The sequence below is a fragment of the Oreochromis niloticus genome, linkage group LG22 (assembly GCF_001858045.2).
Source record: "Oreochromis niloticus isolate F11D_XX linkage group LG22, O_niloticus_UMD_NMBU, whole genome shotgun sequence".
Lineage (NCBI taxonomy): Eukaryota > Metazoa > Chordata > Actinopteri > Cichliformes > Cichlidae > Oreochromis > Oreochromis niloticus.
The window spans coordinates 38730821-38757375 of NC_031985.2; the positions used below are offsets into that span (position 1 = coordinate 38730821).

At 43.6% G+C, this 26555-nt stretch overlaps 1 protein-coding gene across 1 annotated transcript in view; it reads left to right on the top strand.

Moving 5' to 3' along the window:
* The first annotated feature begins 298 nt into the window (after nt 1-298).
* LOC100697459 (ubiquitin-conjugating enzyme E2 E2) overlaps nt 299-26555 on the top strand; it is a 72806-nt gene continuing 46549 nt past the window's right edge. The window contains exons 1-3 of the mRNA XM_019350764.2: nt 299-449; nt 5018-5215; nt 18401-18451. Of these exons, the coding sequence (XP_019206309.1) occupies nt 5025-5215; nt 18401-18451 (242 nt within the window). The 5' untranslated portion in view covers nt 299-449; nt 5018-5024. The remainder of the gene's footprint in view (nt 450-5017; nt 5216-18400; nt 18452-26555) is intronic.

Here is a 26555-nt window from a genome sequence, read left to right on the forward strand (position 1 = left end):
ATGGTTAGAAATAACATGTTACACAGTAGGATCAGGGAAGATAAAGCAAATAGGCTAACGAGTGCAAAACTATTCTATGAGTATTGACATTGGGTGAATGGACATTACAAGCCTCAGGTCTACTCGTGCACAAGTGAAAAATTACTTCTGAGATTTAACAGATCGCCAGTGTAATTTTTTAACCTCATTTGAGTTAAAGTGTATTGCAGCATATGAATCTTATTTTTTATAGGCAGTCTTCGGGGAAAATAAGCCACAGGCTTTTATTTTGACAGATTAAACCGGAAACTGTGCTCGTAACGGTCGCTACCGTGACAGTCGCGGTTTCACCACATTCTCAAGCAGTCAGTCAAAGCAGCGGACAGTAAAAAGAAGCGGACGAGCAGCGTTGCGGATTTACAGAATAAACAGTGGAGCTTATAACACATACGTCCAGCCAGCTTATAAAGGTGAGCTGCTCATATTCTTCGCTAATGGAGTCAACTCTATGAAGACAACGAAGATTTATTGGGTTATTTTGTGGGGAAGGGGGCGGGGTGGTCGTGGTGGTGGCGGGGGCATCCATTCTGTCTTTTGTGCTGGAGCAGATTTGGCAGCGGTCACTGAGGTCCGCTGCTGGAGAGGAGAGATGTCGAACAAGTGTGTCCTTCAGCTTTATCTTCTTCGGCGGGTATAAAGATTGCGAGGCTGTCTTGCTGTTAACTCTTCACACATAGCCAACAAAACAGGCGATCCGGGCCGCGGGAGCTCGCTGGCCCCTCATATACAGCTTTATTAGCTGTTTGATGTTGACTAAAGAGGGTTCCCCCGAACTTGGTCTAACATCTGAGCAGATTTAAACCCGTTTCTCATTAAACAAGTGTATGTTTACCATACGAGACCTTTAGAGTCATAGGCAGATGCACATCAATTCGGCATATACCCATGCACCTAACTGAACTTAATAAAATGAAAACTATAATAATCATTGGGCCAGTCGTCACTCAACCATTAACACCGAAATAGCCTTGCTAGAAATCCGAGCCAAAAGTGGGAATTCCCTCTCTACAGAGCCGGGTACAGAAAAGGTTCAGGGGTGTTAGCCGGACAGAAAACCCAAACTCTGAACTGTTTTATTGAGCCTTTAGCCTCAGACAAAAGAACAGATTGAATCCACGGGACTGTGAGTGCCCTGCTGGGTGGGATCTATGTGTAGACTCGCTCAGTAATCGGTGACCGGTTGAGCTGTTGTGACAGTTTGGCACCCGACGGTGAAAGAAAACATCTTCCGAATGTGTTTTGGCAAAAGCCCAAGACGAACCACTGGTATGTTTCCAACTTTTGGTTTCAGTATGTTTGTCTTCACCTGACAACTGGAAACACGCAGATGTCTACAGAGATGTTAGCAGCTTACCCTGAGATCTGAAATGATGTCCTTCTGTATCACTCTAACCAACCCCACCAAAAACTAAAATGTGGTATCAGCTCTCATTCACAGTTAACAGCACAGTCTTCATGCTGCAGCTGTTTGTCAGATGTCAAACGTGGAGTAAGCTCACCAAAGCCACTGTCATGTACACCCAACAATCTGTCCTTACTGACTGTGATTCTATATTCATGTGAGCAGCAAAAATGCCCTCACAGCCATTCGTCTGCGTCATGCATTTTTCATTGCACACCAGGGAATGTAAATAGAGGCATTCACCTTGAGCTCCTCTCTCACATACACAATAACGGGGACAATTGATTTAGCAAGGCTGACCTTGTAGGTGTCTTTTTCTGAGACTCGTAGGTTGTGACTGACAAACGTTAAGTCTGGCTGATTCGCAGAATGAGAGGGAACCACACCAGAGCTCGGTATGTAACTAATGACATCTGCAGGTGTATCTTTGGATGAGGACATAGGACAACCCTGCTTGTTTTTATTATCATTCAGCAGTCCAACGGGCAGCAGGGTTGTGTTGTCAGTAGGCTGTCTTCTCCTTTATTGGACATAGAAAGAAGCGTATCACGGCTGTTTTTAGAGTTCTGCGAAAGGACCTTTTTCTGTTCCAGCAGGACTGATGTGAGTTCAGTGCACAGACAAGGTAAATAAAGTTGGATGAACTTCAGTAGGGGGAATGTAAGGCAGTCTTCCTGCACAGAGGTTTGTTTTGGGTTTTTTTTTAAACAAACCTTTGACTATTTCTTCACACTCCTGTTCTTGGTGAACTCCATTGTCTTCCTTCCTTATTCTGGCCCACTTGTGAACCAGTAGGCATTTGACCAAAGCATATATCATCCTCGTTTGGATTTTGGAGGGCTACACAGGAGCGTGTTTGCAGTGGGTGAAAACCCCGTTCCGCCTGCTATCCAAATGAAAACGTGTGGGCAGACGGGCACATTTACAGGTCCCTAAATTATATTGAAGTGTGTAACAACAGCCCTATGACATGTATACAGTTCAGTGAGCAATAAGTTACCAGTTTGACAATGTCACGATCACACAAACATATTTTCCGTAATGTTGTTTAAGGTGATGTTTTTCCTTTTTCGATCTGCTACCCAGAAAATACGTCGTTGGCTCGGTGACCTCAGCTCCTTGTTGATGATTGCGAGGTGGAAAATCTTTGAGGCTTTGAGTTTTTGTAGTTGTGCTTAGCGGCTCAGCAATCTGATGAATTTCTATTGTCCACAGTTTAACTTTTCCTTACAGTATCTATTAAGTATCTCCCTTCATTCCATTGATGGATTCACTGCACAGTGCCTTATAGGGTGGCTGAAGCCACAAACCTAAACTACCAGTTAATTCTTTGATACTTCTCAAGTCTGAATGAAAACAGACTGTACAGATGGACTAATGCTGGATTAAGACACCTCAGATTGAAAAAAATCAGCTTAATTGGATCATCATTGGGTCCTTATGAGCTTCAGAAAAATGACTGGATATCAGACCGTGAGGCCTCCCCTCACATTTCCCAATGTTTCTGCATACTTGTGTGTGATGGCAGTGACTACATGGTAACATGATTTTGTGATTTTGTGACCAGTGGCTGGGAGCATGACCTGGACATTTTGAAACCTCCAAACTGTGAAAACATTGCTGTGTGAACAAAGATATAGCTTACGAGATGTGTGCTGTTTCATAAAATTTTACACTGCACTTGTACGGCAGAGTCGTGGACAGTAGTGGAGGCAACAGTCAGGATACGGGGGACAAGGACAGCCACAGATGTCCAGCTTACTGGGTTTTGCTCAGCAATATGCGAAAGATCAACGCTGAACTGGGACACAGAGCTAACCACTTCAGCTGCACAGAGGAAGATGTTTGACCACAGCACAAGTGAAGGCTCCCCCATGCCCGCCATGAGGACTAGTCCCAGAAACGGAAAGGCCCACGAGCAAAACTCGAGGACTTGCAGCCACTTCTTGGAACGTTGTTGCAGCGCCGCAAAGCTGTTGGTTTCTCAGGAATTCAAGCGTGACATCGTTGTACGATAAATCGACAAGACTCAGATCACCTGAAACTTCTTCAGCAGGACTGTGAGAAATGCACAGATGCTGTATGTGTGACTGATGCTACTGAGAGTTCGTCAGGAATAATTACAGCTTTATACATGCCACAAGTTTTGAAAGGCCAGCCTGACTGTTGTGAAACAGGTGTGTAACCCACAGCACAGATTTTCTAACACACCCTCCAAACAGGGTGTTGAGCATGAGATGGAAGCTGGAGAAGCCTACATTCAAAGCAGATCTCAGGCTGAACAGTGTGGTTTTGTGATTCATACTCCAGTTTCTGGGAATCCTGTATCTCCTGATGAACTTAGAACGTGTGACTGCTGTGTGAAAGCATCCATAGAAATCAGGTGTCCTTTAAAGTCCAGGACAGATTTCGTTCGATTTAGTATTTGCAAGTTTACTGTTTACCATTTTAAAATGTGTACTTTTCACTGACTCTGTAAAAAACCAGTCAAATGAAGCTTGACTGTTGGGATAGTGCCTTCAGCACATGAATCAACAACAAGTGCTTACTTTTCCAAAAAGGACTAAAAAGATGTGTGCACATAAAACGGTGTCAGGAAAGGCAGCTGAAAGAGTTTTACATGACACATTAAAGAGGCGTTAGACTGGCTGATCAAGCCTCAGACGTATGAGAGTGAAAAACCCTCTGAAAGGGTGACAGCTTCTCTGGCGTCGGTGTCTTTGTCTGTGTCACCCAGCAGAAAGTTTTCATCCATCTGTCTCTTGTTCATTTCGGACCTAAGCTCTCTTTGTGTCTTCACTGCGGGGTCATGTGCCACTTTATCTTTTGCTGCGTCTTCTCCTTTCTTGTTTCCGTCCTCCTCCTCCTCTCTCACATCTCACCCTTCCTTCACTCGCATACCTGCCATGCCTCCATTTTCATCCTTGTCTCCACACTCGTCCCCCTGCACCTCTGTGTGGTTGCAGACGTCCTCGTTTCCTGTGTAGCTTGTTTTACTCATCTTTTTCACTCCCACGCAAGACAAAACCAAACATAATTAATAGCAACGGGTGACACAGCTTGTGTTGTCATAAATAATAGGTCAATGAAACTGTAAATTTGTTTTTGGTCGATTATTTTTTGGTTACAACAAAGCTTCTTGGAAATAAATCTTATATTGCTGTTTAAATGGAACCACATTTGTAAGGAAAATGCATCTGTGGGTTGAGCAGCAGAGGTGAGGATGTGAGTAAAGGCCATGAAAATCCTGCCAAATCTTCTCTGTCGGTGCCAAACAGCTTATTGTGCTATTGACTCGAGTTCACTCTTGTTTATTGGGTTGGATAATTGACGTCTGAAGAAATCAGACGGGGCCTCAGCAACATGTGGAACACTCCCCACAGCCTGGCGCCTCCTCATGCTGGTCACCAGCTTGGTCACACACTGTTGTGGGATCCCACAACAGTGTGTGACCAAGCTGTATTTAAAACGGTGTTTCTCAGGTTACAGACCTGCAGGGAAGGTTGAGTAAACCTCTTCAGGTGTGCTCATTATGTGCTGTTAAAGCCTGTGTGTGCATGTGCAACCATCCCACAGAGTCAGCATGTCCAGTGAGGTGCAGCCGAGGCCGGACGACAGCCCCAACACCAGTGGGGGGAGTTCGGACGCCGAGCAGAGAGAGGCGGCTCCTCTGGAGCAGCCGGGCCCCGAGCAACGGGACCAGGCCCAGCCCAAAAAGAAGGAGGCCAAAATCTCCAGTAAGACCGCTGCCAAGCTCTCCACCAGTGCCAAGAGGTAAAGCTCAGTGCGCTCACTCTGTTTTATGTTGTGTACTCTGCTGGGTGTGCGCCCGTGTTGCCCGGGTGGCTCTCTTTAGCTTCTCAAGTTGTCATCTGTCACTCACTTGTTCTGTGGGGTTCTCTGTGGTACTGCTATTTAAATTGCTGCTTTGGTTTTGCAGTGAAAAGCCAGCATCAACGCTACACTGTAACTTTCTGTTAATGAGGTTATAACAGCCACTGTGAAATACATAGAATAGAATAGAATAGAATGCCTTTATTGTCACTATACAGTTGTACAATGAGATACAGAGCATCTCCTACTCAGTGTAAACATGCTGGGGGGGGGGGTACAGTTCTGCAGCGCTATATACATATGGACAGTATTAACATATAGAAGAAGATGTGTATATATATATAAAATGTACAATTTACAAGCTGTAAGTAATATGTAATAAATAGTGTTATGTATGTACAGTTGAGTTATTGCACATGGAATTGGTATAAATAGTGGTGGACCATAGAGGAAGTACATACTAAACAAGAGACTAAACAAGAGATGCAACATTAGGAAACTCATTAGATAACTGGTTAAATAAAAAGTAGGCGAGTTGTGAAATGATGAAAGTACTGCCTGGTTGTGTTTAATACATCTTTTTTGTTAAATTGAGTAGTAACAGGAAAAAACTAATACTGGTGTTCTAATACTAATAATGGTGGTGTTTGGCACCTCTAAAGCAGTTGTGCTGAGCTTCTCTAAGCATGACTGAACTGGTGTGTATGTGACAATACAAATGTTCTACAGTGTGTTTGGATATGGAGCTGTCTTTAAGCCTCCAGGATCCGAGTACAAAGTTGGTGCAGTGTCCGTTTGCACCCATGGTGCTGCTGACTGTCCTGCTGCCAGGCAGCCATGTCTTTCTGAACCAAACAAAGGATTTTCATTAGTGAGAGCTTGCAGCTTTCCCCAAACTTATAAACAGTACATTTGCATCATGACTGAATCTAGCAGCACTGACTAACTGTGAGCTGTGGGATCAGTTTCATGATCTTTAATATGCAAATTGTCATGACTACTGATCAGTGGCCATGAGTCCCATTCACAGAGAGTTGGGGAATGGCTGCAATCACAGCATTGTAAGATGGTGACAGATGTACCCTTAGGCCCCCTCCTCCATTCAGAGATGGTCTTTCCCTTTTCACATACGAGGTGGTGTTCCAGGGTAGGATAACAGAGCTCTCTTTTCCACTTCTTCAAAGTATTAAGACACAGTTCCAAAAGTAAACCCAGTTGTTTGGTGCTGAGAGTGGTCCTGTTGCTGAGGTTGGGGTCATGCTGTAAGATCTTACAAACTACCTCCAACGCTTCAGTGACTGGAACACAAGTGAGAGAGATGTAACATTGTATGAGACCATGGTTTCATCTGCCTCACCTTCTCTACAAAATCCAAGGTGTTCTGGATGTGGTGTCAGAGCTGCCTACCAGTGGGCTTGAGCTGGCTTGAGTCAAGCAACCCATTAATGTGAAAAGGGAAAGATCATCTCTGAGTAAGGATGGGCCAAGGATGCAACTAAGGGTACATTTACAATGCTGTGAGCTTAGGCCATTGATGGTCATTGGTACATTGTGTTGCATATTAATGATCATGAAACTGACCTCACAGCTCATTGTTAGTCAGGGGTGCTCGTTTTGGTCGTTAATGTCAGCTGATTAATACACCACAGCACGTCATCGCCTCCTTGGTTAACTAATTGATCATTGATGATAGGGCTGTTCGATATAACGATATATATCGGATGACGATATAAAAACGTCTATTGTTTCATTTTATGCTATCGTTTGTTTCATGGTGTCGCAAAATAAGCTGTTTACGGCAATATTTTTTCATTATTTTGATGGTCACTGTAGCGGCTATATTAATTTCCTAAAGTTCTCTCTTTCTCTTATATTTAATATAACCACACTACAGACGGACAAGCGCTTGTTTTTATGTGTTGTCGTTAGCAACAACGACGGTAAAACCACCTCGTGTCCGCTTGTTTATTTTCCACTTAAACCTTTCACAATAAAGCTCAAGATCCTGTTGAGTAAACTGAATCACGTGAAAGATTGAGAGTATTTACGGATGAGAAGCAAAAAAGAGCCGTCAGGTGCTAAAAAATAAACCTTAGACTCAAACGTTAGAACAGGCTTTTCCCCGCAGCACGCTGTGTAATAAATACTCACAAAGAAAATGGCGGCCGTTACAACCTCTGTCTAAAAATGTATCGTTTCATGCATCAGTTAAAACACTCGACTCCAGGTACGCGACGCCCAGCTGGAAACACTTCACGCAAGTCGAGCTGCCCGAGATTCACAGAATTTACAGAAAATGTTACATTTTTGTGATTTATATCGTTATCGGACGATAGATGTCTTAATATCGGGATATGAGATTTTGGTCATATCGCACAGCCCTAATTGATGATTGGTTATTAATGCTGAATACAGTATTACTTGTAATGTATTATCACTTAGCACTAGTGTCATTAACATAGTTAATATTAGCACTATTGTACATACTGATACTGATATAAATGTCGTGTCTGTGCCTTGTTTGTAGTAGCTGAGCTCCGGTTGTGTGTCTGTTTGTCTTTTTATTCCACTGGTCTCTTGAAGGGAACGAGAATTTTCCTCGGCATTAATAAAATTCTTATCTTATCTTAATTGTTTAACAGCAGCAGGCTGTTTAGAGGCGAACGAGGAACAAGCAAAAAATAAATCAATAAACAGTGTCCACACTCTGTGTGTGGACACTGTGTGGACACTCTGTGTGGACACTCTGTGTGGACTCTGTGTGTGGACTCTGTGTGGACACTCTGTGTGGACACTGTGTGTGGACTCTGTGGACACTCTGTGTGGACACTGTGTGTGGACTCTGTGTGTGGACTCTGTGTGGACACTGTGTGTGGACTCTGTGTGGACACTCTGTGTGGACGCTGTGTGTGGACTCTGTGGACACTCTGTGTGGACTCTGTGTGTGGACACTCTGTGTGGACTCATGTGTGGACTCGTGTGTGGACTCTGTGTGGACTCTGTGTGTGGACTCTGTGTGGACACTGTGCGTGGACTCTGTGTGGACACTCTGTGTGGACACTGTGCGTGGACTCTGTGTGGACACTCTGTGTGGACTCTGTGTGGACTCTGTGTGTGGACTCTGTGTGTGGACACTGTGTGTGGACACTGTGTGGACACTGTGTGTGGACACTCTGTGTGGACTCTGTGTGGACACTGTGTGTGGACTCTGTGTGGACACTGTGCGTGGACTCTGTGTGGACACTCTGTGTGGACACTCTGTGTGGACTCTGTGTGTGGACACTGTGTGTGGACTCTGTGTGTGGATTCTGTGTGGACACTGTGTGTGGACTCTGTGTGTGGACTCTGTGTGGACTCTGTGTGTGGACACTGTGTGTGGACTCTGTGTGTGGACTCTGTGTGGACACTCTGTGTGGACTCTGTGTGTGGACTCTGTGTGGACACTGTGTGTGGACACTGTGTGGACACTGTGTGGACTCCGTGTGGACTCTGTGTGGACTCCGTGTGGACTCTGTGTGGACTCTGTGTGGACACTGTGTGGACACTGTGTGGACTCCGTGTGGACTCTGTGTGGACTCTGTGTGGACACTGTGTGGACACTGTGTGTGGACACTCTGTGTGTGGACTCTGTGTGGACACTGTGTGTGGACACTGTGTGGACTCCGTGTGGACTCTGTGTGGGCACTCTGTGTGGACTCTGTGTGTGGACTCTGTGTGGACTCTGTGTGTGGACTCTGTGTGTGGAGCTGGGAAAGAGCCATCTGAGAGAAATGTTTAACAGCAGCAGGCTGTTTAGAGGCGAACGAGGAACAAGCAAAAAATAAATCAATAAACTTGAAAAAGTCGTCATTATGTCACATGTTGCTCTGTTTCTCACCAGTTCATGGCAGGTTGAAACTGGGTACACTGGTTTGCTGACACTGGTTATCTGTCCAGCAGCAGAGAGCTGCTCCTATGTTGATGTTGATACCACAGCTGCTGAGAAAGTGCTTGTTGTTCTCCACACCGTCACTTATTGGCAGCTGTGCTGTTGATGAACGACGTGCAGGAAGTGCAAGAACAGCTTTACCAAAGTAAAGGCGTTATTCTACTACTCTTAATTATATTATCTGGGAGCCGCCTAATGAGTGTCAGATCCAGTTTGCAGCAGCTCCAAACAAACAATCATCATCAAGTGTTCCTGTTCCAGATGGGTAGACACAGGTGGGCTGAAAAGACTCACACCTGTAATCAGGTGAGAGTCAGGTGGAGAGCAGAGATGGACCACTTTGAAGTTTATTGGCTGGTTGTGATTTTCCCTGTTAGTACAAATACTGTACAAATATTTTATGGAAGTCAGATGTAATCACTTTTTATGTCTTTATTTTTTCTCAAAACTGCAGCAGTTTAGAGTACATACACACACACACACACACACACACACACACACACACACACACACACACACGGTAGTTCAGGAACATTTGTACATACTGCACATTGGCATGTACAGGCAACTTTATCTAGCAAATGACACTCATTTATTGCAGCGTTGCAGTGCTGCATGTACACTATGTCATGTAGCTACCAGCCAGTGTGAGGTTGAGGTCACAGCTGAACTAAATTAGCAGCACTGCTAATTAACAGAAATCAATTTGGATGTTCCTGTAATGTTATGCTGTAGCTCTTTAATCCAGGTGATAGTTTTAATTTATTTTAATATAAATTGTTATTTAATGAATACATTTAAAATAGAATTTACAGTTGGATTTAATAAAACAAACAGAAAAATACAAGAACAGATTATTATTTTGTATTAAGATGTAAAACTACAGTTATTGATATACAAATGTATCTATTTTATAGAAGAAAATGTTGAATATTTTCTCAGAGAAGAACATCCAAATCTTACATTTGGGAACAAAATGTGTTTCTTACTTGCCTAATAAATAATAAAATCATTTTTAGTTATTAACATGTTTTTTTCCCTAAAATATTCTAATATAATCTGATAAATGAGTTCTGCACTGTTTGTGAAATAAGTCTCAAAATGACAGCATTAACTTTGACATGATGCCAAAAACATGCTGCATAGCAGAGTTACAGCTGTTTTACTGCGTGTGTCTCGCACTGCTTCATGTGTTTTGTTATAGGCTGAAGTATCTTTTAATAAAAGCACAAGGAGTGCAGTGCTGTGTCAGTGAAGTAGGCTGAGGCTCATACTTTCTTTGAGCACAGATTTGGTTTGATGTGTGTGTGGACACTCTGTGTGGACTCTGTGTGGACACTCTGTGTGGACTCTGTGTGGACACTCTGTATGGACTCTGTGTGGACACTCTGTGTGGACACTCTGTGTGGACTATGTGTGGACTCTGTGTGGACACTCTGTGTGGACTCTGTGTGGACTCTATGTGGACACTCTGTGTAGACTCTGTGTGGACTCTATGTGGACACTCTGTGTGGACTCTGTGTGGACTCTGTCTGGACTCTGTGTGGACACTCTGTGTAGACTCTGTCTGGACTCTGTGTGGACACTCTGTGTAGACTCTGTGTGGACACTCTGTGTAGACTCTGTGTGGACTCTGTGTAGACACTCTGTGTGGACTCTGTCTGGACTCTGTGTGGACACTGTCTGGACTCTGTGTGGACACTCTGTGTGGACTCTGTGTGTGGACACTCTGTGTGGACTCTGTGTGGACACTGTGTGGACACTGTGTGTGGACACTGTGTGTGGACTGTGTGTGGACACTGTGTGTGGACTCTGTGTGGACACTGTGTGGACACTCTGTGTGGACTCTGTGTGGACACTGTGTGTGGACACTCTGTGTGGACTCTGTGTGGACACTCTGTGTGGATTCTGTGTGGACACTCTGTGTGGACACTCTGTGTGGATTCTGTGTGGACACTCTGTGTGGACTCTGTGTGTGGACACTGTGTGTGGACACTGTGTGTGGACTCTGTGTGGACTCTGTGTGGACACTGTGTGGACACTCTGTGTGGACTCTGTGTGGACACTGTGTGGACACTCTGTGTGGATTCTGTGTGGACACTCTGTGTGGACTCTGTGTGGACACTCTGTGTGGATTCCGTGTGGACTCTGTGTGGACACTCTGTGTGGACTCTGTGTGTGGACTCTGTGTGGACACTGTGTGTGGACACTGTGTGTGGACTCTGTGTGGACTCTGTGTGGACACTGTGTGGACACTCTGTGTGGATTCTGTGTGGACACTCTGTGTGGACTCTGTGTGGACACTCTGTGTGGATTCCGTGTGGACTCTGTGTGGACACTCTGTGTGGATTCTGTGTGTGGACTCTGTGTGGACACTCTGTGTGGACTCTGTGTGGACACTGTGTGGACTCTGTGTGTGGACTCTGTGTGGACTCTGTGTGTGGACTCTGTGTGGACACTCTGTGTGGACTCTGTGTGTGGACACTCTGTGTGGACTCTGTGTGGACACTGTGTGTGGACACTGTGTGGACTCTGTGTGGACTCTGTGTGTGGACTCTGTGTGGACTCTGTGTGTGGACTCTGTGTGTGGACACTCTGTGTGGACTCTGTGTGGACACTCTGTGTGGACTCTGTGTGTGGACACTCTGTGTGGACTCTGTGTGGACTCTGTGTGTGGACTCTGTGTGGACTCTGTGTGGACACTCTGTGTGGACTCTGTGTGTGGACACTCTGTGTGGAATCTGTGTGGACACTGTGTGTGGACACTGTGTGGACTCTGTGTGGACACTGTGTGTGGACACTGTGTGGACACTCTGTGTGGACTCTGTGTGTGGACTCTGTGTGGACACTCTGTGTGGACTCTGTGTGTGGACTCTGTGTGGACACTCTGTGTGGACTCTGTGTGTGGACACTGTGTGGACACTCTGTGTGGACTCTGTGTGTGGACTCTGTGTGGACACTCTGTGTGGACTCTGTGTGGACACTCTGTGTGGACACTGTGTGTGGACACTCTGTGTGTGGACTCTGTGTGGACACTGTGTGTGGACACTGTGTGGACTCCGTGTGGACTCTGTGTGGGCACTCTGTGTGGACTCTGTGTGTGGACTCTGTGTGGACACTCTGTGTGGACTCTGTGTGTGGACACTCTGTGTGGACACTGTGTGGACTCTGTGTGGACACTCTGTGTGGACTCTGTGTGTGGACACTCTGTGTGGACTCTGTGTGTGGACTCTGTGTGGACTCTGTGTGTGGACTCTGTGTGGACACTCTGTGTGGACTCTGTGTGTGGACACTCTGTGTGTGGACACTGTGTGTGGACACTGTGTGGACTCTGTGTGGACACTGTGTGTGGACACTGTGTGGACACTCTGTGTGGACTCTGTGTGGACACTCTGTGTGGACACTGTGCGTGGACTCTGTGTGGACTCTGTGTGGACACTCTGTGTGGACACTGTGCGTGGACTCTGTGTGGACTCTGTGTGGACACTGTGTGGACACTGTGTGTGGAGCTGGGAAAGAGCCATCTGAGAGAAATGTTTATAGTTCATAGCAGGGGTCGGTTACTTCAGTCAGCCGCTTAAATCTGTTATTTCCCCCCCGTGCTTTCTATTATCATGCCTCACAATAAAGTAGGCTCTTTATTTTAGCTGTTATAAGGCGATTCAAAGTGTCTGGGACTGTAAAGTGTGGAGTATAGCACTTAATCACAGTGGAAACGTGCCATAGACACAGTCAGCAGTGTGTGCCACTCTGCTTTAAAAAGCCCAAATATCAGACTGTCTTTGCCCCTTCCTTTCAGCACTGTCCTTGTCATTTTGAGCCTTGCTCTGTGTCTGTTGGGGGTCTTGTACAGTAGAGCAGGGCGATATGGCCAAAAATATTTATCACGATATACATTTGAAAATTTGCGATAACGATATAACTGACGATAAAATTTCTGCGAGACAAAATACAACTCCACAACTTTACTAGCGCAAAAACCCCCATCCATTTATTTTCACTTAAACAAGCAGCTGTTTTTTATGTGCATTAAAGCTATATAAACATTTAACAGTGCAAATGCAAATTCCTTGCTGAAAGTTTAACCAGAAGGCATTTCCAGTAGAAATGGGCTGACATATCCTGAGCATAACCATGTATAATATCCACTGAAGTTAAAAAGAGGTGCTTTGCAACATTAAACTGCAGTGTGCCAAATAAAAAAGTCAAATATGTATTTTTGGGACCATAAGGTGCACGGGATTATAAGGCACATTAAGCGAAACAAAGCAGTCAGATAAGTCCAACTTTATTCAACTCATTCTTCTTGCTTCCTCCACTTCTGTACCATTGATTCATTAATGCTGTATTCTATCACAGCTGCTCTATTCCCATGTTGTTGCAGTATATTAATGACTAACCTCGTATTGTGGATGGATTATCTCAGTTGTTCTCCTGACTGAAGTTTGGTCCGTTTACAGCATCCTGCCACGAGATTGCATTTGTCCCTAACCATCAGGAACCCTCACGTTAACTTTTATCGAGTTTATGCTATGCTAACATAGCTGTGTCGCTAGTGATCACGTAGCACATCATTATATAGCAGCTAGCCCAACTTCAGTAACCCTACAAACGTCACTGCTGTTTAGTTTTCTGTCTTCATTTATGTTGGAAGTGATAGCAGAGCTGTACGTCTGAATTTTTTCAGAAATCTCTCAGTCAGAACATGCTATATCATGCTTAGGTAACTAGCGAAACTAGTGAGCTAACTTCCGCTAGCTTCCTGCTAACTTCTAACTCCGTTAAATGTAATGAATTCTGTTTTCATGGATGCCTGGATGTTAAACATCATAGTTACACCTGGTAAAGCAGCAACGCTGATCGTTTTATTAAAGATGAAAGAATTTAGACAGTTTTTAACTCTCAGTGAAGCTGCAGTGTTCGTTTGACTTCGGGACCTTAAAGGACGGAGTTTAGGACCCAGATTACTCCCAGATTTACGAGCACCTTAGTCCGACAAATACGGCAATAACGACGGCCCGCTTGCATGATCTACAAAAAAAATGTGCTGTGTTGTGTATCTGACGGACAAACACCAAACCAGTTAAGCTGCACCATTTTTACAAACCAATTCTGGTTCATCCGTTTCACTCAACAATCTGCTTTCCCCATTCTCATTCTAGTTACCGCTGCGCTTTTTCGGCACTGCGCATGCGCGTTTTACCCATATTCTATCGCGATATTTCATTTTCTTATCGTTGCCTAGCATTGTACCGGTATTACTGTGAACGGTATAATATGGCCCAGCCCTATTGTACAGTACCACTGTTTGAGTGTCCGTGAACACTTTCAGCTGTTGTTGTCTTTTATCTCATGGAGAGTTAGCAGCCCAAACATTAGCACGTGTGCTGCAGGCTGCTCCTCTTGGATTTTGTGTGTCAGGATAACTTGATGTGGCTCTAACTGTAATCCAGCCACATGGTTGACTTGGCACGGTATTATTGTCATTGGCCTTTTTGCTGGCTGTCAGAGCACGGACAGAATGAGTTTTATCGACTTTATATTGACCGCACGACATATTTCTACTGAGGAAGCTCATCCATGATGATTATCTTCATCACTTGAGCCATGTCAGTTTTTGTTTTTGGTTTGTATGAAATCCTTTACATTTTCACACCTTGTTGTATCTTTTACATTAAAAGCCGCCCACATGCTGTATTCACACTTTAAAAATCATGATGCATTTATTATATGAAAAATGCTTCATCGTGCAGCATTTCATAAATGAAAGTGTGTGGATTTGCTCTTACATTGCACTGGATATTTCTGTGATTAAAGAATCTTATATGAAATGAGGTCACTCATAGCAGACGCTGCTGTCAAATACATACAGAGAGGACGTCTTGTCCACAGTGGGGGCCGTGTCATAAAAATAAGGACCACGAGGGTAACCACTTCATTAGGGTTTATTTGGTTTATTTCAGTGGTAGCTTTTGTAATAAATCATCAGGTGCTACACACGCAAAGCTGCTTTTATACATCATAGACTGATCCACATACATGCAGAGTTTAACAGTGTAGTTCATGCACTGTGGAACCTCAGGAACGAGCCCGAGCTCGTGCACAAGCATGAAGAACTGGGAATATAATCAGAGGCGCTTTTCCTTTCAGGTTCATCTCACTGCTCTCCCTAACAGGTCCCCAGCTGCACTAGTCAATTTTTGGCACTTCAGAAAATCTTGAAGCTGTTTCACGACTCCATAAGTGTGGAGATTGTGTTACCGGCTCCTGCTCCTCGTGTTTCCTCCCAGTCTGAGCTGCACTCAGTTTCACAGTAAACTTGTCCTTGCACACTCTGTGTTATATTGTCATCAGCCTGTGAAGTACACCCTGATCCACAATGAATGTTTTTTAATGATGTGTAAAGTGTGAGAAGCATCATTAACTTCTTTGCACATCTATGTATCTGTTCTGTTTAGGTTTTTATTCTTTACTCAGAGTTTTCTTTCTATGTTTCCTAAAGCCTGAAAAAGAAAAGTAGCAGCAGTTTCTGCTCGAGTTTCTTTCTTTATGTGCACGAGACCATTAGACTAAGTGAACCTTATGGTATGGCCATCCTCCCACTCAGCAGTAGTAGCTTTTAACAGCCTTTTTTCCCACAATTTTCCTTCTATTCAATAGAAACAAGAGATAGAGGACAGAAACTCAGACACAGGGAATTAGACTGATGTGCACTGAAGCTGTAATGGTATCCATCAGACAACAAGCAGGTGCTTTGCTGCTGTCAGTCAGTTTTCAGTGTGTTTCCAAAAGAGCTTTTACTGCTGGATTTTTCTCAAATGTTTAGACGGGATACTCCTCAGCTGTTTGTTTTTGTAAATTTGATGTAATCCTACCTGAAAAAGTAAGACTGTAAAGAAAAATTTAATGCAACTACAGCAGAGCATGACTCATTGGGAAAACTTGCCTGTGTAGATTTCATTTTGATAGTTAAATATAATGTTTAGATAAAAGGAGAATCACATGAATATTAGAATTAGGGGTGGGTTTTAATAATCGATTCATCGATTAAAATCGATTCTGGCTTGGATAACGTGAAATCGATTCATTAAAATCCTGAATCTATTTTTTAATATAAATTTATTTTGCCCGAAACGCCAGAATCTCAGGTGAAACCTCACAAAATTTCAACAACCACCAAACAGCTAAGACAGTAAATGAGAGCAGGTACACGGATTCTGCACAAGGACGTAAACACACAGCGCGGATCAGAATCAGTGAGATGTCGCCTTTCTCACCCGACGGGCGCTGCAGCTTTAAGCGGCTGCTGTCGACCGCTGTTTTTTCCCCTTTTACATTCTTCCAAAAAGAAAACCTAATTTCTGCTGTTCAATACTGAACAAATTTAAACTTTTTAAAATTATGCAAAATGCAAAACACTTAGCCGTGTCTCTAACAAAACCGCTGTAACGTCAGAGGTAACGTTCATGTGTTGATTAATGGTTTTCTTTCATTTTTGATGTAAGCAGATACATATTTTTATAAAATCCCAGGCCAGGAAAACCACCTTCATGTTTTTCTGTGTTTTATCTTCAGCTACTTTGACACAAAGGCATCTGCTGTGACGCTCACACCTTTGATAAAGTCTTGCGTGTGTCAGCTTCCTTTTTATAGATACAAAAATATGTAAATGTACTGATCTGAATTATAATATTTCTGACTGTCAAAATTTCCCAGATTCAAATCGAATCAAATCGAATTGAATCGAATCGTGGATCGAATCGATTCGGGACCTTGTGAATCGGGAACGAATCGATTCTAGAAATCAGTGACGATACCCAGCCCTAGTTAGAATGTCTTTGGCCTTAAGCACTGCAGCTGCTGATTGCTCTGTCATCCCAAAGAGCTTTTCACAGGTGTGTTTAGGCTGCAGCATGAATCCTTGGTTGGTATCATTTCTAATCCATTAATGATGACAAGCTGTTCTGGCCCAGATGCACCGAAGCAGACCCAAAGCATCTCATGTCCTGATAGTGGATTGCAGTGCTGTTCTGACCACAGCGCTTCATCTGCTCACCAAAAACCTTTCAGCAGCCTCGTTGTTACCAAACTGCAGATGGAGCGCGCTGCTTTGTCTTGGCAGACCGGTCATGATGTTATCCTAATAATGTCATCAGTCCACTTAAGCACAAAAAGCCTTTTTTTTAGCTAAGACGGTACTCTTGGTTGATTTGATGTTGATGTTTGTTGGTCTGCTGAAAACAAACCAAAGTCTTCTGTAATGGATTTGATTTGTTCAGTGCAGCTGTGACTCAAGAGTGACGATGGTTTGATCCCTGACATGATGTAAGGTGTCCTTGAGCAAGATACCGAATTCCAGTTTGCTCCTAGTTTATCCATCAGAGTGTGTGTGTGTGTGTGTGTGTGTGTGTGTGTGTGTGTGTTAGATAAGTGACTTATGTGTAGAAAAGATACCTGCCTGAACGGGTGAATGATGCCAGCAGTAAAAGGTGCTTTGAGTGCTCAGTTGAGACAGATCGCTGTCCTCTGAGTAAAATCAGGTCGTCCTCTAATGCTGCATTTTTATGCAGTCGGTTAATGTGTGTGTGTTTTTTCACTTCACATGCTAGCACATGTTCCCCTGTTCAGCTCTCAGACTGAGCTAATACTCACTGAGCAGAATCATGTGAGCTTCTGCTTTGGAAATGTGTTCGGTTTATCTCAGGATCAGGAATATTGTGAGCTTTGAATTTCTAATATTCTAAGTAGGGATCTAGATATAGAAATGTCACATCTACAAGTGCTCTGTGCCGTGGTTTAAACCAAACTTTCACCTTAGATCAGTCCTGGTGGCTTGAAAATAAAACACACACCAGTATGAAGAGTTGATTCTCTTCTCAGTTACCTTTCTGAAAGTACAGATGCTTTATCAGCAGCACAGTTAATTTAGCTGATATAGCAGATATTGTGTCTTTATTTATCCCAGCCTTTTGACATTATTATCAGTTTATCCATGTGTGCTTAATAAGAAAAGGCAAATATTCGCCGTGTTGATCCTGCAGATCAGGACTTATTCCTGTGCTCAGGCACAGCTCAGGAGCTCATTAGAAAATCACTGAGGTGTTCAGCGTGTACACTCACAGATTGATTTTATAGGCAGGATTGATGTAACTGTGTGTGCGTGTGTGATTATAACACAGGACGTCCTTTTGTTTCAGAATCCAGAAGGAGCTCGCAGAGATAACCTTGGACCCACCGCCGAACTGCAGGTAGGAGCCTGTGGATTGTGTGGATTGTGTGGATTGTGTGGATTGTGTGGATTGTGCGTGTGTGTGCATTTTTAAAGAGCTGAAACCTCGGGCACTTGTGTGTGTGTGTGAGCCATCTGCATGAATTGTGCCATGTCAGCGACCTGCAGGAATAGATTACAGTGCTGCATTTGCATGCATGTTTGCTCCAGCTGAAGCAAAGTGAATGAACCCTGTAATGAGTCTGAGGCATGAACCAGACTCGGGATAGAAAGCCAAATAAATGTCAGTGTAAGTTGGACTGTTAGGATCACTGTAGCAACAGCGCTGTGCTTGTGCATGGTTCATTCTGCTCCCCAGCTGATGAAAGGCCTGTGTGTTGCTGCTTGGACCACTTTAGTGTTTTCATTGTTTGTTCTGTTTGCTTGAGTCAGCAGTTTTTGTTCATATCTTTCAGGAGAAGTGTTACGTAATGGTATTTTAGTGTTAGGTGGGGGAGTGCTGTTAAAGCGTCACACTGGAGCGGAGCAAGCAGCACGTTGGTAAAGTCCAGGCATTTCCTGCAGGCCTGAAAAAGCAGCGATGCGTGCAAACTCGTAAGCTAGCACGCAGAGGAGCTGGCTGTATACACACTCATCTGCCCGGGATGCACTCATGTCATTCCTCATAGCTCAGCTCACATTTCAAGTCTATAAATGTGAAACTACTAATACTCTTACAGACAGTAACAAGAGAGGGTTTTTCATTATGGTGACACCTGAGGTTGTGCTGAGTAATGGTGGGACAGAATATGGACTGTGCTCCTTGTGTAAAATAATAATAATAATAATGAGTCAGTCCATCCACTCGGTTTCTTCCACGTCTTCATCCTGAGGTGGGGGTTTGCAGCCTGTCCCAGCTGTCACACCCCAGACAAACTGCTGCATGGCTAACACATGTGGACAGAGAGAGCCCACACAGACACAAGCAGAACATGCACACCCCACACGGACATGCTAACCCTCTAAAAAGCACTGCCTTCACTGGTCCTGGTAGTAGTGGCCTAATTATGGACACTAGTGGACGTGGCACAATAGTGATTATACACACATGCAGAGTCTTTTCCAGATACTGTGATAAAGTGTACTGTGTCATGGATGTAGATCATTACTATAATAATATGGTGGGATCATAGCAGAAACTGAGCACTCACAGATGAGTGCACACATTATTAAAGGACCCTTTATCTTATGTTTTCTCACAACTCAGCACCCTGTTCAGAGTTGAGCAGAGTGTTACTTTGAATCACTCTGTGACTCCTGCCATAATATCACTGCGCCTGTTAGTCAGTTAATAAGGACAGGATTGCTGTGACACTAAACAAAGGCTTTTAAAAATGATTTACATGCAGATTTTAAAATAAGGTCAGTGTTAGCCTGAGACCATATAAAAGCTCGACCTGCCTTCGTGGTCTGGAAGGTGAAGCCGACATGGGAGCGTCTCCGACCTGCTTATGTGGCCAGCAGGAGCTTCCTTTATGGCTTGGAAAGACTTGTGCTCCTGAGGACACCTGTAGGAAAATCCCCTCACATCGTTTTGTCTGTGATCCCAGTGAACTCTCCACTCATCAGGTAACGAGCTCAGTCCACTTTGTCCATTTAGGTCATTCTGAGAGTCACAAAGGAGGATGATCCAGACTATTGGCCAACAGAATATGAGTGATAGGTTCGTAGTGAGTGAGCGTGTTGTTCCTCACTCATCACTCATGGAGTTACAGTCACAGCTATAACAGATCTCCACCTCGTCACTGCTCTCCCCGTATGTTCAGGGCTTCTCGAATATGAATTAAATGGTAGTTTTGATGGTACCTGCAGTGTAAATGAACAGCTGCAGTGTTTGGTGTTTTTCTGACTGAAATGATAACGGTACAGTCAGTCACTGTCAAAGTCCTGTTTGTCTCAAACAAGTTTAATCTGACTGAAGTGAGCCTTTATGTTTTCACGGCCAGACATTTGTGTATAATTACACTTTTTTAATATATATTTTTAAGGATGATTCCTTTAAAAACATCCCTGGTGATAAACAGCCTTGGGATGAATTGGCTCGTGCTCGGCTGTGGTTGGGGGTGAAAAATGAGGCTCAGGATGCTCAGCTGTATTTCAGTGGCAGATACGTGTTAGCGGAGACGCGGCACTGCTTGAAGTGTAGGTTTGTGTATTCGTGTGCACCTTTGGGTATTCGCCACACTCTTAACAGCTCCCGACTCCCCTGAAGCCTGTCACATGTTTGATTTCCATCTCAGCCTGTTCTCTCTGTGTGATAAATGAAACATACTCTAAACATTTAAAACCTTGTGCTATAATAAACTGTTATAAACCATGTGGCACCTCCTCACACAGGCTTCGTATGAACCGAGGCCTCCGTCTCTCCCCAGCCCTTTCTTCACCTACTAATTGATCTGACAATATTAAATAGGCTGGGGTTATGAGCGGACATTGTGATGCAGCTCATTACCCCGCAGGCTTCACTTCTTTCTTCCCTCCGCCTGAATAAAGCACAGCTCATGATCACAGCCACTCCTACAAACATTGTCACAGCTCATTTTTTGCATTCCCTTCATCGGTTGGAAGAAAAAGAGCAGAATAGCTCGTGGGAAATGAAAAGAAAAGCACCTTTAATTTTTCCTGAGACAGCGCACCTGGTTTTGAAGATCATTTGGCTTCATGTTAAAAGGACTTAGCAGATTTTACGGAGCCATATGAGGAGATATTTTTCATCATTCTCTTTAATCATCTTTGTCACCCTTCCAGAGACTAATTAATTGAATGTGACAAGCGCTCTGGATGGGTATGTAAATAGCCCCCACACCAGACACATTGTATTAGCGCAGAGCTCAGTTGGCCTTTCTTGCTCTGTTTGCGTGTGCACTGTCTGTAATTACCGTATCCTTTCACCACAGTCCTGGCAGCGTTTTGATAAGAATCCCCCGTCGGCTGAGAGAAAACAATGTGTGTATTCCAAGGGGGTGTTTGCCATGTTTTCTCTCAGCAGCATTCATGCCTGTTCTGTCTCTCCCCTTCATAATCCAGCTAAGAGTCTGTGTGTTCCAGAGGAATCACTTCCCAGTGAATATCAGTTGAGATCTTGAGAAATGAAAGCAATAAGGCGAATCAGAGTATCAGCACATAACTGGGTGAATGGGAGAGATGTAGATTCATCCATGACTATCAGGCTGTAGATGTGACTGACTCACAAAACTCAGCTGTTATTATTTTATGCCAGAGAGAGCTTTACTATTATAGCTATAGATTTGTTCACCCAGAGGCGTGTAGGTCTGGATTCATACAGCACCAAATCACAACAACAGTCGCCTCAAGGTGCTTTATATTGTAAGGTAGACTCTACAATAATACATACAGAGAGAAACCCAACAATCATATGACCCCCTATGAGCAAGCACTTTGGCGACAGTGGGAAGGAAAAACTCCCTTTTAACAGGAAGAAACCTCCGGCAGAACCAGGCTCAGGGAAGGGCGGGGCCATCTGCTGTGATTGGTTATAAACAGCTTCAGTTAGAAACTTTGTTTTGTGTTTACTTGTCTTATCTTTGCCTAATATTTATATTTGTTTGATGATCTGAAACATTTCACTGTGACAAACAAACAAAAAAAAGGAAATCAGGTGGGGGGTAAACACATTTTCACGCAATCTGTGGCTGAATAAAAACCTGTAAAGTGACACTTTACAACACGAAGGCTCCACAAAACCAGATTTTATTTAAATGAACAGTGTGAATTACATTAAACATACTTTGTCAGCAGTCGTTTTATACTGACACTGACGCAGTGGGAAAAAAGGCCTAAACCTTTGTCGACATTACCAGGTGGAGGTACATGTGAAACTACACCTGTGTCAGACGGGACAGTAAAAGACCTTTTACCTGCCAGCTACCTCAGACAAAGACTGTGATGTTCCAGTCGGTCCCACTCTCAGAGCTGGTGACTTGTCACTCTGTGTCCTACCTCCTGAACTCCCTCGCTTTCATCACATGCACTGAATGTCTTCTAATAATTACATCAGTCAAGGTTAACAGGGACAAAACAAAAATGTTGTCTTAAACCAGCGTGCTGATTCAGATATGGGAACTATCCCATTATGTCTGTGTGCACCAGAATGATGCTGAAGTACCAAACTAAGTTGACACAGGGTTTATATACACAGGGTGGTAATCAGGGAATGGGCAACAGGAGGGAGACACAGCTGGGAGAGATCAGGGCTAACGAGACGGGGGGAGCAAAGCTGCACACACTAACATAAGACATAGACTTTCACAATAAAACAGGAAACAAGGAACCACTAAACACAGACAGAGACACGACACTGAGAGACAGACCAGACACTGAACTAAACCTGCAATAAACATGAGAACACAAACCCTACGAACTAATCCCTAAAGAAGAATAACTGAAACATCATCATCATCATCATAAGAAAAGAATCCAAAATGCAAAAACACACAAAAATGACTGAAACACAGATTGATCATAAAACCCAACAAAGCACCAGAGAAACATAAAGAACAATCCATCATTCAAAATTAAACCAAACCATAACAACTCAAAATACTGGGTCCAGCGGACCCAGAACCGTGACAGGTTTACTATACACAAGAAAACATGCTGACTTGCTAGTGCATGAGCTGGTGTATTAGCATTAAACAGTTGAATGATACACTGCATATTAGGGCTGGGCTATATCATACCGTTCACAGTAATACCGGTGTAATTTGGGGCAACGATAGGAAAATGAAATATCGCGATAGAATGTGGGTAAAACGCGCATGCGCAGTGCCTTTGTTTACATACGCACATGGCGGCGACGCAGAATGAGAATGGGGAAAGTGGATCGTTAAATGAAACAGATGAACCAGAACTGGTTTGTAAAAATGCTGCAACTTCAGTGGTGTGGAACTGGTTTAGCTTTCGTCCGTCAGATACACAACAAAGCACTATTTTTGGTAGCGCATGCTAGCGGACCGTCGTTATTACCGTGTTGTTTGGAAAATACGGCACACTTAGAATCAATGCTTTGATTTTTCTGAAAATCGACAGTGTCCCTTATAATCCCGCGTGCCTTATGTATGAACTCTGGTTGTGTTTACTGACCTCGAAACGATTTTATGTACACGGCGCTCGAAAATCTGTCAAATGTTTTAGTGCAACTTTGCTAAGCACGAAGCCGCACCGCTTGATGGATTGTCGGAGCATTACGGCTATCGTAGGCAGGAGCCTCGTGGAGTGATACGTACTGTGCTTCAACATAATATTACCGTATTGTGTGTGTATAACCTCTTTGTAAGTTTTGTGGATATTATACATGGTTATGCTGAGGATATGTCGGCCAGTTTCCACTGGAAATGCCTTTTGGTTAAACTGGAAAAACGAGGAATTTGCACTGTTACATTTTTATATAACTTTAATGCACATAAAAAACAGCTGCTTGTTTAAGTGAAAATACATTGATGGGGTTTTTGCACTAATAAAGTTGTGGAGTTGTAAAGTATTTTGTCTCACATCAATTATATCATCAGTTATATCGTTATCGCAAATTTTCAAATGTATATCGTGATAAATATTTTTGGTCATATCGCCCTGCTCTATTACTTATCATAAGAAAGCTGCAATGCTGTTAGTTAAGCCTCTTTTCCATCCTTACCTACTTGGATCGACTCGACTCGGATGCTATCCCTGCTATCGCTATCCCTCCCTCGGTCTGTGGCTTGTCGTCACACTCGAGGATCACAGCGGTGTTTTTTGGAGCCATTTTCCTTCTTTAGTGAGTTTCAAAAATGACGATTTTGATTTTTGTGAACGAGACGCTCTAATGAGTCATCAAGTGACGCCACTGACCAGCCAAACAGTGGCATCCAGTCTGACGACGTCACATTTTAGCACCTGCTCGGATCGTTTGGCACCCCGGCAAGCAGGTACTAAAAACTACCTGGTACCAGGTACTGTGACCTAATGGAAAACCCTGGAAACTGTGGCGAACCGTGCCGAGTCGATCCGAGTGAGTACTGATGGAAAAGGAAAAGGGTTGTAGTGTTCACTCTGAGAACACAGTGTTTGTGCTTTCAAAGGCTATTTTGACAGTGGAGATGTCTGTGGTTATTGATTTTTATAGTGTAAGTTTAGTATGTCACCTTCCTTGATTCTTCTGACCAAACTTTGAGGGATCATGATTTTTTTAAATTAGTCTGGAACTGCTCAGCGATGCCTGTAAATCTAGGAGGGTTTATAGTAGAAAGGTAGCTCAGGGAGAAAAAAAATTGGAATGAAATGAGAAATTAAGAGAGAGATGTCCACATCTGCTTCATGAAGGAGTAAGATTTCTGCATGTCTGCGCCCTCCTGGAGGGACTGTAGAAGCCAACGCTGTTTGACTTTTATTTTGGTTTCACACCCTTTGCATGTCTGCATCAGCTCTCAAGGGAAAATACTTTATCTATGCAGCGTTTTCTCAATGTGGGGAATATATTTAGTTGATGTTCAACTTTTTAAGCATCAGAGGTCAAAGTGATGAAGTAATGTTGAATGTGATGCAGTATATTAGCTGTGCAGGGTGTCCTGTAGTGACGTTTTACGTCGATGCATATCGTTTACTCCAAAAAAAGAGTTGAATGCATGAAACCAACTAACAAATTCTACACAGACATTATAAACAAGAAGTTAATATAACCCAGCAGCTAATGTAGAGCTCAGATATTTTGGACTGACCTGATGCTGGCCTCCTTTCACTTTCTGATTGCAGGACATTTGTTTTCAGAATTGGCTCCATGATTTCCTCTGGTACTGCGATGTTTTCAACTTGGGCTCAAAGACACAACCTCAGTTAGCATCGTCATTTAGCCCAAAATCATAATAACTTTGTGTGAAGCCTCGCTGTTTTTAAAATGAGGATTTTTGTACAAAATCATCTCTGCAAAAAAAGTGTTTTAATTCAACATTTCTTGGTACCGTCAGTAAACTTGGCATCAGATGGAGCAGCAGGAAACTGTGTAAAGGGCCCATCTGTGACCTCACCAGCTGGTGTGAAATATAACTGCAGTGTGTTTTGCAGTCTGTGATCAAACACAAAGGAGGGTGTCCCTGTGCTGTGAGCTCATTTATAAGGACGGGGGGAGGATTGTGGCAGGTTCTCAAGGTGTGCAAGAGCAGCTCTGTTTGTCTGTCTTTAAAAGCTAATCTGTGACCTGGAACAAAGAGCTAATTTAATGTGCCAGCAGCTATAGGAAACATGTCCACTGGCTGTGATAAGTGATTCTACATCTCTTTGTTTTTGCCTGTTTTTGCGCCTCCATCCTCGTTCATTTCCTCTCTTCTCTGTCTGCAGTTTTCTACAGCTGACTAAGCCTGTCTCCGCAGTGGTGTGTGTGTGTGTGTGTGTGTGTGTGTGTGTGTGTGTGTGAGAGAGAGAGAATGAGGTCATCGGTGTGCATATATCAGCTATGCACATCATGTCTCTGTGCTGGATGAATGATTAGCCTCTCATTAGTTATGCTGTCCTATCCTGTAGAGGAAAGTGCTGCAGTATCCTCCTCCTGCTGACTCTGTTAGAGAAATAATTACAGGCAGTTGCATATTCTATCACACGCAGCCACACCATGCTTCTGTCACTTGAGAGTACTATGACTTAACGTCACAGCCTAGATACGCACCCTAACCCTAACTTTAGTGTAACCGTTAACAATGGTTTGATTTGTCTCCGCAGCGTTGCTAACATACATTCATGCACATGTGCACACAGTAATCAACTATAACCACAGTTGTACTCACATATACTGTATGTATAGCACTTCCTTTGCTGCACTTTAAGAGGAAACCTCATTCATTTCAGATACACAAGAAAACCACCCTGACTTCCTCAGTATTACCCATTGGGACTAGACTCAAGCAAGCAGCCATGGCTAGTCTTTGGTTTTCAATGGTGTGTTGCAGGCGTGTGGCTTCTGGCAGCTCCATGTTTGTTGTCCGTATGTGTGAAGTGTCACTGTGTAACTATGAAAGGTTAAAATGCTGTGTAACATCAGTGGTGAGGGTATCTGCTTCAGGATGATGTAAATGCTTTCCATCTTTAAAATGATGATT